This window comes from Sinocyclocheilus grahami, unplaced genomic scaffold, assembly GCF_001515645.1.
Source record: "Sinocyclocheilus grahami isolate Dianchi unplaced genomic scaffold, SAMN03320097.WGS_v1.1 scaffold186.1, whole genome shotgun sequence".
NCBI lineage: Eukaryota > Metazoa > Chordata > Actinopteri > Cypriniformes > Cyprinidae > Sinocyclocheilus > Sinocyclocheilus grahami.
The window spans coordinates 20,994-37,796 of record NW_015505365.1 but is presented as its reverse complement, the minus strand read 5'-3'; the positions used below and the strand labels follow the sequence as shown (position 1 = coordinate 37,796).

Genomic DNA, 16,803 nt, shown 5'->3' with positions numbered 1-16,803 from the left:
AAAGTGACTCCTTTAAGTCAGAAACAAGTCAGACAGGGTGTTAGACATATGAAAGGGAAAGAAAGAGCAGTGAATACAGACACATCTAAAGAGGATTGCTTCAGTCGCTGCTGTAGTGATACAGGTGATACGTATGTGATAACAGATATTGTTGTCATTGTTTTAGGCTACGGTAATGCAGCCGTTTTCAGTTTTCTTAGAATCATTTTCCTTTTGTTTCTCTTTTTTTTCAACTTCTGGGAACATTTTCCAGCTTTTCTGTCCCCAAAAGCACTCAGGCAGGCTTTCTGTGAATGTCAATACAAACTGAATTTGTCTAACCAAAGATTTATTCACTTACAGTGTGAATAAATCTTTGGTTAGACAAACACAATTTGAGCTGATTTTAAAGTGCTGTAAATAGCAATTTTTACTTCACATCAAAACTCAACCATTCAGCAATTCTGATGTCAGAAAAGTCAAATACATAAAATGATTGACAGGCACACAATGATCCTGATTGGCTAAAAAGCACAGGTCATAGCAATGTGTCTTTTGATTGGGAGACAATGATTGTCAGGCACATGATGTTTTCGAATTGGCTCGTTTACAATATCTAATATCTGTCAGGTAGCGATATTTTTGTGGTGTAATAAGTTCACATTGCCACCTTCTATAGCACAGTATAGCAGTGTGTAAACACGACTTTAAACATGACTTAAAGGAATAGTTCACCCAAACATTTGTTGCAAATGTACTCGCCCTCAGGCCATCCAGATTTGGAGGAATTTAGCATTATATCACTTGCTCACTAATGATCTTATGTAGTAAATGGGTGCCGTCAGAATGAGAGTCCAAACAGCTGATAAAAACATCACAATAATCCACAAGTAATCCACACCACTCCAGTCCATCAATTAACATCTGGTGAAGTGAAAAGCTGCGTTTTTGTAAGAAACAAAACCATCTTTATGATGTGTTAACTTTAACCTTCATTGCAGAGCATCCATTGAGAAATGATACATTTCTCCAAATCTGTGATGAAGAAACAAACTCATCTACATCTTGGATGGCCTGAGAATGAGTGCATTTTCAGTAAATGTAAATTTTTGGGAACTATTCCTATTTGAACTATTCGTTAATTGGCTAGATTATGGCCAGTTAGTTAGTTGAGCCCCTGCAATGCCTGTGAGGAATAATTTGTCTTTTCTCTATAAAGCGTAGCGAAAAAAATCCATCATTTGTTTACAGTCGCCAGTGGCACCTTGCAGCGCATTCAGAAATGTATAATGCAAGGTTAAACGTCCAAACAAAATCACTCCAGAGACGTATGTTTATCCAACAGTTGGTGTGGTTTAGGGGGCAAACAAACACACACTGATGTTCCCGCTGTGGCGGTAAAGACACCGTAATTAATCACACATGCCCCAAAGGCATCCGTTTAGTGCTCGTTTCTTCCTCTGCCACCAAGAAAGTTCCATCCATTTCCATTTTATTTCGTTAGTTGTTTTGAAACGCATCAGCAAAGGATTTCATTATACTGCTTTTGGTCACCAAAACACAGAGTAAAGTACATTAACAGTCACTTGATTACACCAAGATTACGGTCTGCGGTCAATAACCATTGTGCCCTACAGCAATGCGCTTAGTTCCAAGGGGACGGTCCCTGCAATTAGTGTGCTGTACACCTCTTTCAATAAAACGCACCTGATAAATGGCAAATAACTAAAAATCTTTACAGAATTAACTGTGATACACTAGCTAGAGAGTCTCTTGGCTTCCAAAGAGACGATTCATTAGTCTGGCTGAAACTATTTGATGCTAAAGAAAGCAGATTTTTTCTGTGTCCTTGAAATGAGAGGATGCAATTTTGCTTTTTGTTTGGCTTTATTTTGTGTTTTACTTCTAATGTATTTTATGTTGTTGATTGCCACAGTATAATTTGTAAAATCAAACTAAGATGCATTAAAAATTGTGCACTTAAAGGGAGAGTTCACCCAAAAATTTGATGTTTATCTGCTTACCCCCAGGGCATCCAAGATGTAGGTGACTTTGTTTCTTCAGTAGAGCACAAATGGAGATTTTTAACTACAGCCGTTGCAGTTTATCTGTCGTATAATGCATGGCAATGTAACAAAAGCTATGAGAGTAAAAAAAACATGCACAGACAAATCCAAATTAAACCCTGCGGCTCGTGACGACACATTGATGTCCTAAGACACGAAACGATCAGTTTGTGCGAGAAACCGAACAGTATTTATATCATATTTTACCTCTAATACACCACTATGTCCAACTGCTTTGAGCGCGCGCACGGCATCCGATATCAACACACCCATTAACGTAAACTACGCCAGAGCGCGTACACACCTCACGCACCGGATGCCGTGCGCACGCACAAAGCAGTTGGACATAGCGGTGTATTAGAGGTAAAATATTATAAAATAATCGGTTTCTCGCACAAACCAATCGTTTCGTTTCTTAGGACATCAATGTGTCATCACGAGCCGCAGGGTTTAATTTGGATTTGTCTGTGCATGTTTTTTTTTGTCTCATAGATTTTGTTACCATTGCCATGCATTATACGACTGATAGACTGCAACGGCTGGAGTTAAAAATCTCAGTTTGTGTTCTACTGAATAAACAAAATCACCTACATCTTGGATGCCCTGGGGGTAAGCAAATAAACATCAAATTTCATTTTTGGGTGAACTATCACCCAATATTTATCTGTTTATTTCAGAGTGCTACTCATTCACTTCACTCTCACAAACAAGACTGAAAGACCGAGTGAGGGATTGACCAAAGTCAGTGAGTAAGGACAAGATTAGGACTCTACATTAGCATGCTTGTCACACGGGCTGCTGACTCTAAATATGAGGCCAGTTCCTTTCTGCACGAGGAGTGGCTTATAGTCTAGCGCACAGTTTACTTTCAGTTCACAGTAACACGGAAACATAGTATTGTTACAAAACAGATAGATATGGTCCTAGGCCGTTGATTGGTCAGTACCATTCCAGCTATAAAGTAGTCATGCTGTTATGTCATGGGATATATATACAAATATATACTAGCATAAAAATGTGGTTAACAAATGCAGGAAAATGTGCATGTGACAACATTTCTGCAAAATTATATGGTATTACATTATGAGGCACTTTTAAAGGGGGTCATATGATGCTGCTAAAAAGAACATTATTAGGTGTATTTGGTGTAATGAAATGTGTTTATGCGGTTTAAGGTTCAAAAAACACATTATTTTCCACATACTGTACATTATTGTTTCTCCTCAATGCCCCGCCTTTCTGAAACGCGTCAATTTTTTCAAAGCTCATCGGTCTGAAAAAGCGAGGTGTGCTCTGATTGGCCAGCTATCCAGTGCGTTGTGATTGGCCGAATTCCTCAAGCATGTGATGGAAATGTTACGTCCCTTACCATACTGTGATGCCTGCGGCAACCACGTGTGATGACCCCGGGCTGGACTCCGCTTCGTCCACGGTGAAAGCCGATCCGGCGATCGACAGCGCGAAGTTGAAATATTTCCTCAGCGACCAGCACGGATCAGCTCCAGGCATGACGAAGCAGATATCGTCCTCTTTTGGAAGGCCAAACAAAGTAGTTTCGCTTTCACAAAGAAGCACACAGCGCCTTCACGACATGGCGGCGGTGGCAACAATACTACAGCGAGAATAAAAGTTATGCTTTTTTTCTTTGCGTGAACATTTGGGCGGCGTTATGCAAATCTTCCCAGATAGTGAGGTAGGTATGTGGGGGCGTGTTAGAATGAGCCGTTTTAGGAGGGCGTGGTTAACTCTTAACTTTTATAAAGAATATCTCTTTGAATTTGAGACTTTAGTCTTTGCAACTTTACAGATCTTCTTTATACACCAAGAGCTTGTAACACTCCAAAGAGAAATGAAAAACTGAAATTGCATCATATGACCCCTTTAAAGTGAGCTGTCCAGAGAAAGTAGCGCTAAAAGTGTAAAAGGGCAAAGATTTATTGCATTGATTAAATGAAATGGCACTAAAACACTATCGCATTTGAAAATATAACCTGCACTAAAAACTACACTAAACCTAACTGATTGTGTTAACAAAAGCAAACGTTAGATAAAAACTTATTACTGAAGCAACCATAAAATTTTGTCTTTATTGAGTGTTACAGGACTTGTAACCGAGTGCTGTACCCAGTGAGCTAATGAGCAAGTTTACTATGTCAGAAAAGCGAGAAATATGCTGCTGGTTATGTGATGCAAATGTTAAAATGTATTAGTTTACAATCATGCACTATGATAAAAGTGTTCTGAGGTCAAAACATAGAACATATTGCAAAAAATGGTGCAAAAATTTGTTTATTAATCAATAATCTGTCACTGTAATCATAATTTGTGTTTGTGTATAGTTTGTGTAATAATTATCTACCACTGTAATGATTAATTTGCAATCATACGTTTAACCCTACCCTAAACTTAAAGGGTTGCTCCACCCCAAAATGAAAATTTTGTCATTAATTACTTGACCCTTTTACTGATAGTTTTAACAAAAGCAAATGGGAGATAAAAATGCATTTGATGAAGAAAACGTGGCATATTAACTTGTTTCTACAAGTCTTTGAGCTCTTTAATTGAGTGTTGTGACTCGTGTTTCTTTGGAATTGTACTCGACTGCTGTACCGGGTGAGCTAACGTGCAAGTTTACTATATCAGAAAACGAATAAATATGGAGCTGGTTATGCGACGCAAACAACAGTGCAAGTGTATATTAATCAATATTCTGCCCTTGTAATCATCATTTGTGTGAAAATGAATAAAAGTTGTTGGTGTTTCACTACCACTAGTATTTATTTCAGCTGGAAACTGCAGTGAATTGGATGTACATTTTTGAAGTTTTGCAAAAAATGTGGGTAGTCTTTCCAATGAACCTGCGTTGGGTTTAGAAAAGCAACAAGGCTCTTGAGGCCACGCAATGTTTTGAATGTAGTCACAGCTAAAAGGTTTGCAGACTCTGCTGTACATCATACCTAACAACATCCTTTAGCTGTGACATTCATGCATCTTGTTGATGACAGGTGCTATTACTTTTCTAACTGATTTTGCCTGGCAGACGATAAAATGGGTGAAAAAAAGTGAGACCTGAGCCATATAAAGAGGTGAGAATATCATGGAGACTTGAAGATGGGCTCTTTTGTATTGGCCTAGTGAGCATCCACCTAGCAACAACATAGCAACATTTTCTTCTTCATTTTACAAATCTAGTTTAATAAACAGTACACTGAAAATAATTTGGTGTAGGGTTTACTTTGAAACACTTCTGACTGCTAGAAAATTAAACAAATAATTACCAAGAAATGGCAAATAACATGGACTTAAGTCTGAAATCATTTTTATAGTGTATGCATGGTATGCACATGACATGCATGTTAACTGGATGATGTACTAGAGGTTATTTGTAAAAATTTGTAATAAAAAAGTCTTTATTTACCTTTATTTTTATACCACTTGATACAATACAAATTGTTTCAAAGCTGCTTCACAGTAAAAAGAGGAAAATAACAATCAATCATGCAAACTTAATCAAATATGTGACCCTGGACCGGGATTTGAGGTGTCAATTTTTCAAAATTGAGATTTATACATCACCTGAAAGTTGAATAAATTAGCTTTCCATTGATGTATGGTTTCTTAGGATAGGACAATATTTGGCCGAGATACAACTCCAAAGAATCTGGATTCTGAGGGTGCAAAAAAATCAAAATATTGAGAAAATCACCTTTAAAGTTGTCCAAATGAAGTTCTTAGCAATGCATATTACTAATCAAAAATGAAGTTTTTATATATTTACGGTACGAAATTTGCAAAATATCTTCATGGAACATAATCTTTACTTAATATCCTAATGATTTTTGGCATAAAAGAAAAATCGATAATTTTGACCCATGCAATGTATTTTTGGCTATTGCTACAAATATACCTGTGCTGCTTAAGACTGCTTTTGTGCTCCAGGGTCACATATGATATTCTATTATCATTCATTGTCATTATTAGTGTCAGTATACCGCTCAGATAAGTTCAGTGTTTATTCAATTCAGTTCAATAACAGTGTTGATGTTGCAAAATGCATTAATTGTGAAATGTTGAGGAGTCCTATACTGTGCGTTTGATTCCCACAATGCAGTGCATCCATCTCTTAACTTCCATTTTGTGCCATTAATAAGCCCAAGATCCCATTTTATACCCAATACTTTACAGAATACTGTAAAAACAGCATGCAGTAGAATATACATTGTTATAAAAAGCAGTGAGGACCTGTATAGTATGTGATTTCCAATGCCGTTCCCAGTGTCCCTAAAGCAAATGTATATGTCATTTAGCTAAAGCAAGTGCAGCACCAGGTTTTTCGGAGTTTTGATGCACGACACCAGTGGCATTACATTGCTGTCCATCACACTCAACAGTCAGTTTGTTGACTGCATGTTTCTCAAACCTGACAGCATGTCTCCTCCTGGGCTCGGTTGAGCAGAGACAAATACGCTTGCCAAAACTCTCAGACGTGTCAATTTCTAAAGCGTGCATGCCTCGCGGGTTGCCCATAAACTTTCGCTGTCATGTTATCCGTGAGCTTCTGTTTTTAGAAGCAAAAAGTCTGCAAACAATAATGATCTGATTTGCGTATAAATGAGATATGGGCAACAAGATTGCCTTGATCCTGCACTTATAAACTGCTTGGATCGGCATCTTTCTTCGTAGATGCCCTGTATTTATAAAGTGTCAGTTTCAAAGCGTGCCGGAAAGCTTGTTTTACTCTGCGAGGTTGCCCAGGAGAGATTCACTGTTGCATTTCAAACAGCGCTGAAACTGTCAACCAAGTGTTTTCCACAAAGACTTAATTGCTTCATTTTAGGCAAACTTTGCGGTGCATGGTTTTGTTCTTAGTTGAAAACGCTTGAAGCACGTACAGGTTTAGAAATGACTCAGACTAGCTTGTACAAATTAACTTGCATGGAAAAAGTAACAATTTATTTGTGCTTGTAAAGACAAATCTTCTGAATCGTAATTGTGAACAGCTTGTTGTAGAAATCATTATGCATTAAAGTTATGCATATTTTCATATTTCAATCACTGTTCAAAGAAAAGATCCTTGCTTCGGTAAATCAATGATGTTTAACCACTGGAAAGACAAGATATATGAAATTGCATTCTGCTAGTAAATGTGTGCTAGTCTAACTCTGTTTTGTTATTAGTTTAAGTATTTGCTATTGACTGTTCAAATGCGGAGTTTTGCGCATCGTGTGTGTGTGCGCGCGTATGTGTGTGTGAGAGAGAGAGTGTGAGAGAGAGAGAGACAGCGTCACATCACAGTAGAGTCAGCTGTCTTAACCGCGGTTTGTGTACTGCATCATTACTGTGTCTGTTGCCCTTTCAGGCTTGAACTGATGGTAAAATGAATGACATTATTTACTGTCTTTACATTTATTTTGAACGATGAAGCTCGCGATTATGGTAAGGGGCGTTACATTTCTGACGAGTGCTTGCGGTGTTCGGCCAATCACAATGCACTGGGTCAGCTGGCCAATCAGAGCAGGCTGCGCTTGTCGGAAGGAGGGACTTTGTAGAAAACGAAGCGTTTGAGAGAGGCGGGGCATAGAGGACCTACAATAATGTACAGTATTTGAAAAATTAAAGCATGTCAACATATTCTGTTACACCAAATACACCAAATAATGATCTTTAAAAAAGCATCATATGACCCCTTTAATGCCTTATTCTGCATAACCATATTCTAGATCCCTACCCCATACCTAAACTTAACTACTACAACCACCACCTTGCTCACTATCAATAAGCAGCAAATTATAAAGTTTATTGAGGGAAAACGTTTAGTTTTGTTGTTGGCTGACTTTGGTTAAAATTTTTGTCTTTGTTTTCTCACTATTGTTATTTATTTATTTATTGAGGGGATGTTAAAAGCTCAATTTTTACATTTGTTGATTTGTCACCATTCTTGTGATTTGTGTCTATGTGCAACCCTCAGAAACTATATCCAAGATGTATTTGTAAGCATTTGTTTTGAATACACCTTTAGAAGCATTTAGGAAGCACAGCTAAATTCATATAATAAGTGTCCTATAAAAATAATAGTAGTTGAGAGGACATACAAATCTGAATGCATCAAGTTGTGTTTACTTTTTAGAGGTTAAAGCACAGCTCTCTTTAAAAGCAGCAGCAGAATTTGAACTATCCTCAATGTCTGTTACAAAAACATTGTTTATCTTCTTCACTTTCAATCCCTATTAGTTTTCCAGAATGTCTCTAAAGTAGGGAAACACAACTGACCAGATGCCATAATTCATTTATTAAAATGACAAAACATTTTAAACGAATAAGTAAAAGGCTTTTTGGTTAATGCACCGTCAAATGTCCAGAAGCTCTAATATCGCTCATATCGTTTTTCCCCGTCTTTTCTCATTATCGTAACTTAATTTCTTTGAGGTCTTAACAAAAGATTTTTTCATGATGGATGAGTTTGACACTAAATTATAATGCTTGTTCTAATCTTAATGTGCAAAAAAATGCACCACCAATTATGATTGATTGTCTTTTTGGTTGGTTTATTTATATATTTATTTACGATATATTGGCTATATTTAATGTCAAACAGTTACACTCTTTTGCTTGGTATTTTCAGTTCAAAGGTCACAGCTTCTGGGGAATTACATCATCAGGTCATTCACCACATTCCTCTTTTATGTTGGCTATACTCTCACTTTATGAGAATAGAGATGTTCACACACACACACACACACACACACACACACACACACACACACACACACACACACACAAAGGTTTGTTTTTGTGAAAAGTGGGGACATCCCATAGGCGTAATGGTTTTTATACTGTACAGACCGTATATTCTATTGCCCTACACCAACCCTACCCCTAAACCTACCCCTTACAGGAGACTTTGTGCTATTTCAGATTTTCAATACATTCCATTCTATGTGATTTATAAGTGTTTAGATTGATGTCTTGATGTCCTCATTTGTCACAAAAACACGCACACACACACACACACACACACACACACACACACACACACACACACACACAGGAGCTGTGTTGTGTTGATGACAAATGACTAGGCTGTCCCCCAGTGAACGAATTAAAGTGAGACTTTAAACAGCTTTTAATGAGACTGTTGCCTTGATCGTGTGTGTGTGTGTGTGTGTGTGTGTGTGCGTGTGTGTGTGTGTGCATGTGTAAGTGTTTGCTTGTGAGAAGAAAAAGGAGAGAGCAAGACTAATGACCTTTAAAAAAACATTTTACTTTATTGTTAAAGCTGTCACTTAACTTGCAGTTAATACACAGTGGATGCAGATAGATAGACAGATAGATAGATAGATAGATAGATAGATAGATAGATAGATAGATAGATAGATAGATAGATAGATAGATAGATAGATAGATAGATAGATAGATAGATAGATAGATAGATAGATAGATAGATAGATAGATTCCCTATCTAAAATTCCCTAAAACTTACTATAAAATGAAATTTAAAATAAAGAATAAAAGCTAATTCATTATTAATAAATACAATGAGAGTTTATAAATAATACAGATACTGTATATAGATATAAATATAAAAATAGAAATAAAGCTAAAATTTTAAAACTTAAATAGAGTAGAAATGTGGCGTTGGCAACTAAATAAAAAAAAATCCAAGTTGAAGTACAAAATTGGTCAAAAACTAAAATAACAATGAATTAAAGCTATACAATTTTTTTATTCTGATACATTTAAAATTAAATTACAAATAGGACCCCCTTGAAAACGAGATGATGCATCTCAAGGGGTTTATCCCAAAGAATACATTTGTTGCAACAATTAAAACATAAAAATAAAAGCAATATTAATAAGTACTACTGTAATGATGCTATAACAGGGATGAATGGATGGGTGGATGCATGCATGCATGTCACAGACGAATGTTTTTATGTATAGTGCAGGCTATTCTAAATATAAAGCATGTTGGGTAAAAAAAAATAGATGAAAGATCTTCACATAAAGCCTCTCTATGATTGATTCCCATCTGTGGATTATTTAAGCGCTGCTCGAGAGCCTCAGGATTACCATCAGCTCTTTAATTCCAGAAGCTGAGGAAGGCGAGGAGGAAGATTCCGGAAATCTGTGATGTGTAATTAGTCCCCTTTGTGTCGAGCTGCTAAATCAGGCTAGCATTGTTATCCCATGTGAGACTCAGGCAGTGTATGTGACACGTATACATGCATGCATATAGTCTCCCTGCCACACGCTTTTACTTAGAAGCACCTGGTGTCTGTAATCATATGCACTGCTGTAATATAGTGTAAAAAGAAAAGCTCTTAAAGGGGCTAAATGTGCAGAGACAACTGTAACTAATCCATTTGTGGGTTGACTTCTTGAAGATATCTGTAATACCTGCTTGTAAATTCAATACATGTATAATGCAAACTTGGCATTCTCAGAATACGCCTTCTGTCTCACATTCGCAATATATAAACACACACTAAAGACAGTGTTTTAATTAAGCAGAAGCAGAATGATAGTATAGTCCTGTTAGCTGTGACACTCAGAAGGGTCATTCATCAAAGACACCATGAACATGAGCTGCTTCAACTGTGTTTGAATCAAACATACTTTGCATACTAGGTTTGTGCAATAAACCTGTAAATCTGTGTTGTCTGTCAGCAATAACATGAAAGTTATTAGGCTTTCTTTCATAGCGACATGCTCACAGTTAAAAAAAAACCCTGGTTATTGTATTCTTGTGTGTGTTTCAGAAGACACTCGTACCGAACGGGACAGGACATTGAGAACTGTGGCACATGCAGAGACTGCGCCTGTATCATATACAGGTAAGACACCTTTATTTTCCATGTGTTTATGTGCAGAAATGCACAATTACATAAAGTATTTGCACAAATAAACTCGGTGGAAGTCATACTATGGAATGGAGTTTAAATAAATGTTCCATTTTAGGTTTATATATTTATGTATATATATTAACAGTTCTTTCTGTTTTTTTCTGCTTCTTTCTGATTGGCTGAGAGCCTTTTCCAGCCGTGCAATATTCTAGTGATAACAGAACTCCAACCGCTTCACCATTTGTATCACTCCGCTTGTGGTTATTTCTCACAGCGGGTGTCATGGCGGATGCCCAAATCCATTTTAATTTTATAAATAATACTGTTTTTGTGTCATGGAATGTAGTTTGAAGAGATTTTAGCTGAGAATGTAGTTGTTTGGACTTCAAATATGCAGTTTGTTAAAAAAGAGAACGTCTTGATTTGATTTACCATTTTGGGAGATGTGAGCTTCAGGGCGTCAGTGGCCATTCAGCGCTCATGAACCCGCCGAGAGCAATACGTTTTCAATGAAGCACCTCAACGTTCCTTCGTTACTAGTTCTAAAGTGATGTTTTGGAATTATTAATGGAGGCTTGGGCTCAGCTGTTAAACTGTCAAACTGAGTTTTGAATCTGTGGCAGAAGAAAGTAATTCCGCACAAAAGAGGGTTTTTAAAGAAACTCCGTTGTTATTTCTTATGTATTTACACACTCATACCATCTTTAGTATAAATGCAATATCACACTCGTAGCTGTGCGATATGGCTCTATATCAGCATGCTGTGATTACCTACGGCCAAATCACAGCCGTGCTGATATACAGCCGTATTGCTCTGCCACTCATATGATATTGCTCATATATACAGTAGACTGTCTAATATGCTGGTTTGGTGCTCAAGAAACAAATATTATTACCAGTATTGAAAACAATTGTGCTGCTTAGTATTTTTTTGCAAACCAGGATGAAAAGAAAGAGCAGCATTTATTTGAAATATAAATCTTTTGTGACATTATAAAGGTCTTTACTGTCACTTTTGATCAATTAAATGCATCCTTGCTGAAATATTTTCTCAATATTTAGATTTTTTTGCACCCTCAGATTCCAGATATTCCAGATTCAGAGATTCCAAATATTGTCCTATCATAACAAACCATACATCAATGGAAAGCTTATTTATTCAGCTTTGAGATGATGTATTAATTTCAATTTCACAAAATTGACCCTTATGACTGGTTTTGTGGTCCAGGGTCACATATGGCAAAAAACAAAAACAAAAAAGTTTCCTAAAAATTCGTATTTTCTTCCAAGAGCATCAAACGAGGTCTAGGTACTAAACTTGAGAACTATACGCTTTGCACAATTCTGTGAATCTGTCTCAGTTCACTTGGAAACAATATCATGTTTACAAGTTCCCAGTCTGCTACTATGAGGGCTTCCAAGAAAAAAATAGCTGCATTTGGCAAAGTCTGTGAGGTTTGTGCCATCGCGTCTTTGAAAGATATTCAACAGTTTTGTTTGAGACAGTAGCAAGTAAACAAGCCAAGTGTCCTTGAGCGTGTCTTTATATGATTTGACTGCGCTTTTAGGGCTGTATCTGATTTACCTGCACCTAAACAAGTCATCGTACATATTGGTCAGACAGTCTTAAAATGAACGATTCTTGGCCAGAATGTGCTGCAATGTGGATCAGACGGTCAAAAGTCTGGCTATGTGAGACTAAATCTAAATGAGTGTCTGGAAAGCAATGTTATTTCGCCAATGCAATATATAAAGTTAGTAGAGCCTGTACAGTTGATTTCTTTTGGAAGAAAAACAAGTGGATGAAATCTGTGATAGTGTATGTCGCAACCAAACAGATCTAGCAGGCAGACCTGATCAGCTGGGTGGCTGAAACCTCCAGGCGTGTGAATCAGTGTTCAGAGCGCTGAGGAAGATCCAGGTGGACATTCAGGAAGTTTCCTTCTCCCCATGAGCCCAAGGTATAATTGCCTGGGCTTACGTAACCTCCCCCACTGCACAAGGTCTACCGAAATCAATAACAGCGGGCCACGTCACCACACATTTTCATCCGCTCCAGCCCAGAATGAAGGTGTGAATAACACTCCCAGAGGAGACCTGGAGAATCACAAACACTCGCACGCACACACATATATGGACATGTGTGGTTTGTTTAATTAGGAAGGTTGTGGAGTGACACAGAAGACAATAATACTCACTAAAAGTCAATATTTGCAACCCATTTACCTTGTGTATGCTCTTAAAAATAAAGGATCCAAAAGAGGTTTTTGCAGTGATGCCTTAAAGAACCATTCTTTGGTTCCCCAAAGTGCCTTTCAATGGTATGTTCTTAGAAGAACCATTTTTTTCTTAGAACGTTTTGTGGAATAGAAAGGTTCTATGGATGTTAAAGGTTCTTCATGGAATTAACAGTGACAATAAAGAACCTTTATTTTTAAGAGTGTAATGTGACTTAATTTCTGACAGAACGGAGGTTCAGTGAAAACAAATGTAGGGCAGAACTTGATTTTGTCCATTAGGAAATTATTTGATTGTGAAATATGGGTGTCACTGGTTGAAAAGTATGATAGAGCACAATAAGACCTAGGTTATTTATTTAGAACATAAAGTGGATCAATTTTGATTTCATGTTGACATCAAAGGTTTTTCTTTCAAGCTAATAAAGGAGATTTAATTCTCGATTATGTTTTATTTGAGTATCAACTAGGCCTGGGCGATAAAACGGTATCGATATTTATCGACGGTACACCTTCTTCGATATCGATAGAAAAAATGTTCGATATAGTGCACGATATGGACACGTACTATGAGTGACGCAGACAGCACCCACAAACACGAACACATGCTGAAATGAGTGCTGTGCCGTGCCTGCCTGTGATGAGGAGATTGTGAATAAAGAATGAATATTAGTTGAATTTAAAATAAACATTTGCATTTGAATGTTAGGTGTGCATCAGGGAGCGTCATCAGTGGCGTGCGAGATGCGGTGATGATGTAAGTGACGTTGTTGCATTTTTATGTTTTGTTAGTCTAGCCCACGAGACGCGCCGCTGCTGCGTTATTCATTCAAAATATTACAGAAATATAGAAGCTCAATGCGGAGAAGATCTTGAATGGGTTAAAACCGAAACCAGGCCATTCACACAGAATGCATATACAGCGCATTTTTTAGATGGACAAATATGATTGCTGCACTCGCGTCACACAGAAGAGATGTATAGAAAGCCATGCAAAGTTAAAACAGTTTAAACTTTTAGAAAACACGTCACGAATTTATTCCTTTTCACTGCGTCTCATATGTTTTTAAATGCAGTCTGTGTGAATGGCGCTTCGGCTCTTTGGATTAAGCAATGCATAAATACATGATGCTGTTTTGTTCATAATTGTTTATGCAATTTACGAAATTATATTTGATTTTTATGAGTTAATTTAGACGTAATGCACGTTTTTATAGAGTTACTTCCTTGCATTGACAATTACATTTTTTTTTATTATTTTTCTCATTGCGCCCTCCTGTGGCCTCGGGAGATGATTAGACCAATACAATAAAGACCTATTTAATCTGCATATAAAACATTACAAATGAGATAAATGAGATATGTTGGTCATGGATGAATTTGATAAAAAAATTTCGAGTTCATGCTGAGATCTCTGACTTTTGACTGCACAATTTAGTTTGTTGGCAAATCTGGGCACAGTCTGAGAGATTTTGTCTGAAGCTCTAGTAGAGAGCTTAATTATTTTTTATTTAATTCATAATTATTATTAAAACACTAAGTAATCTATTATGTTCATGAGTACAAATGCAATTAAATGCAATATGTTTTATGGGCATTTTAGTTTATGTTACAGCGTATATAAGCAGTTTTGCTACTATGTTAGTTCTAATCTAATCTAGGACTTGAAGCAAAACCAGTTGAGGAGACACATTTTATATCTATAGGAGATGTCGTTTGTCATTTTCGTTTCCTGCGAGTATCATCTGTTGATGTCCAGTTTATGCATCATCCTATAGACAGCACCAGATGCACATATGCTGGACTTTTAAAGCCGTCTTTACTAAAATCAGGAAAGGAGATTGTTCAGTATGATGAGCGCTGGCAGCCTGGCATTGAGGACGGGGATCCACGTCTGTGAGCTCAAAAGCACCGAAACAGATGAGCTGAGAGTGAGACGGAGAGGTAGAGAGTTGCCAGGTCCCTGCTGAGATCCGAGGAAGAAAGAGAGAGACTAAAAAGGAACACGTCCAAGTCTGAGTGCGACTCCATCTGTGGGGGGAAATAAAAGCGAACCTGTGCTTCAAGAGCCGGTGAATGAGAGACGCAGGTATGGAGGAAGAAAGCGGGAGATGGAAAGGATAAATTTAGAGAAATTTCATTATTCATTATTAATCACCCATTTGCTTTCAAATGACTCAAAGGTTTTTAAAATATAGTGCACAATCATATGAACTATTTCTGTGATGCAAATCATCATACAGAAAGTAGACAATATGGGTGAGCAACTGACGACTTTAAGGAAGAACGTTTTTGTTGTTGTTCTTAGACAACAATCTCATGACATTTTAAGCTACATATGTTGATTGAAAGCATGACTTTTGGCACATTTGAGGCTGTGTCTACTATTGTACAGTTCTTTTTAGTTTTAGCTCCAGTAAAACTGAAAAAACTATTTAATAACCCTAATAAAAAAAAAGGTTTGCTGATTTTTAACTGGTGTAAGTTGGTTTAGCTGATCTCCTAACACATCCAAACAGGGTTCAGCTGGTTGTTCAACGGCAATGTGACCAAAACCCAGGTAAAACCATCACAACAGTCCAGTCTTTAGCTAAGTTGAGTGACCGAGTAACAACCTTAGCCTGGTTTAATCTGTTGTTCTCAGCAGGGAAAATGATTCCTAATGCATGCAACATTTTTTTAAACTGCATCATATTCCAATATTACATCAGAAGTGCATCCTATAAGTACCTGGAGATCATAGGCTAAGCCCAGTTATCTGTTGACCCTAGAACTGTCTCTGGACCTGGTTATCTTGCGCGGAGGCTTCAGTGCAACTGATGGTGTGAGAGACTCAATAGAGAGTATTACAGAGAAAATGAGAGAAGTGGACAAGAGTCGAGCTGCTTGTGTGAGTGTGAGGGGAAAACATCAGCTTCCTGTACCGGTGGGAAATTAAATCATAATAATGCCTTTTCATGTTGTATCCTCCGTGAACTGAGGAAGAAGATAAAGGAAGATGTTTTAGTATTGGATAAAGCACATTGTGATTTTTGGGTCTCCTGATGCTAGTCACGTTTTAGGTTTTTGGAAGGTTTAATCTGTGGAAAGGTTATGATGAAGGAGTGAAGATAACTGCTAGATATGAGATGTGCACAGGTTTTCACATTGTCTCTGTTTGTCAGATTAATAGCCTGCTATAGCTTAAGATGTAATGATACTAGCTTTACTGCTGTATTAAATCAATTTTTGCTTGCATGTAGACATGATGCATAAACACCCATCTTGGATAGGCATTCGCGTGAACATAGATTGTCTTAAAGGGGTCATATGATGCCCATTTTCCACAAGTAGATATGATTCTTTAGGGTCTTAATGAAAAGTCTGTAACATAGTTTGGTTAAAAGTTTTCAATGGTAGTGTAAAAACACCTTTTTCACCCTGTCAAAAACAGCTCTTTTCAAGACGTTTTTGTAGCATTTCCCTTTAAATGTTAATGAGCTCTGCTGCCCCCGCCCCTCTCTTCCGAGCTGCTCTCAGAGAGACTGTTTACTTTAGCCGCATTCATTTTGAAACTCGCTGATTAGCACATTATTAGGAAAGGCGATTTGCAAAGATTCAAACAACTTGTAAAAGAGCATGTAGCATCCTATGACCCCTTTAAGTAAAAGTACACACTACAAGAAAAACAATGTAGAA

General features: G+C 37.3%; 1 protein-coding gene across 1 annotated transcript in view; it reads left to right on the top strand.

Moving 5' to 3' along the window:
- Positions 1-16,015, top strand: part of LOC107594564 (proteoglycan 4-like) — a gene marked incomplete at its 3' end in the record, with an annotated part of 56,021 nt that extends 40,006 nt beyond the window's left edge. The window contains exons 4-7 of the mRNA XM_016284656.1: positions 10,805-10,879; positions 12,784-12,959; positions 14,904-15,017; positions 15,897-16,015. Of these exons, the coding sequence (XP_016140142.1) occupies positions 10,805-10,879; positions 12,784-12,959; positions 14,904-15,017; positions 15,897-16,015 (484 nt within the window). The remainder of the gene's footprint in view (positions 1-10,804; positions 10,880-12,783; positions 12,960-14,903; positions 15,018-15,896) is intronic.
- Between the last annotated feature and the right edge of the window lie 788 nt (positions 16,016-16,803).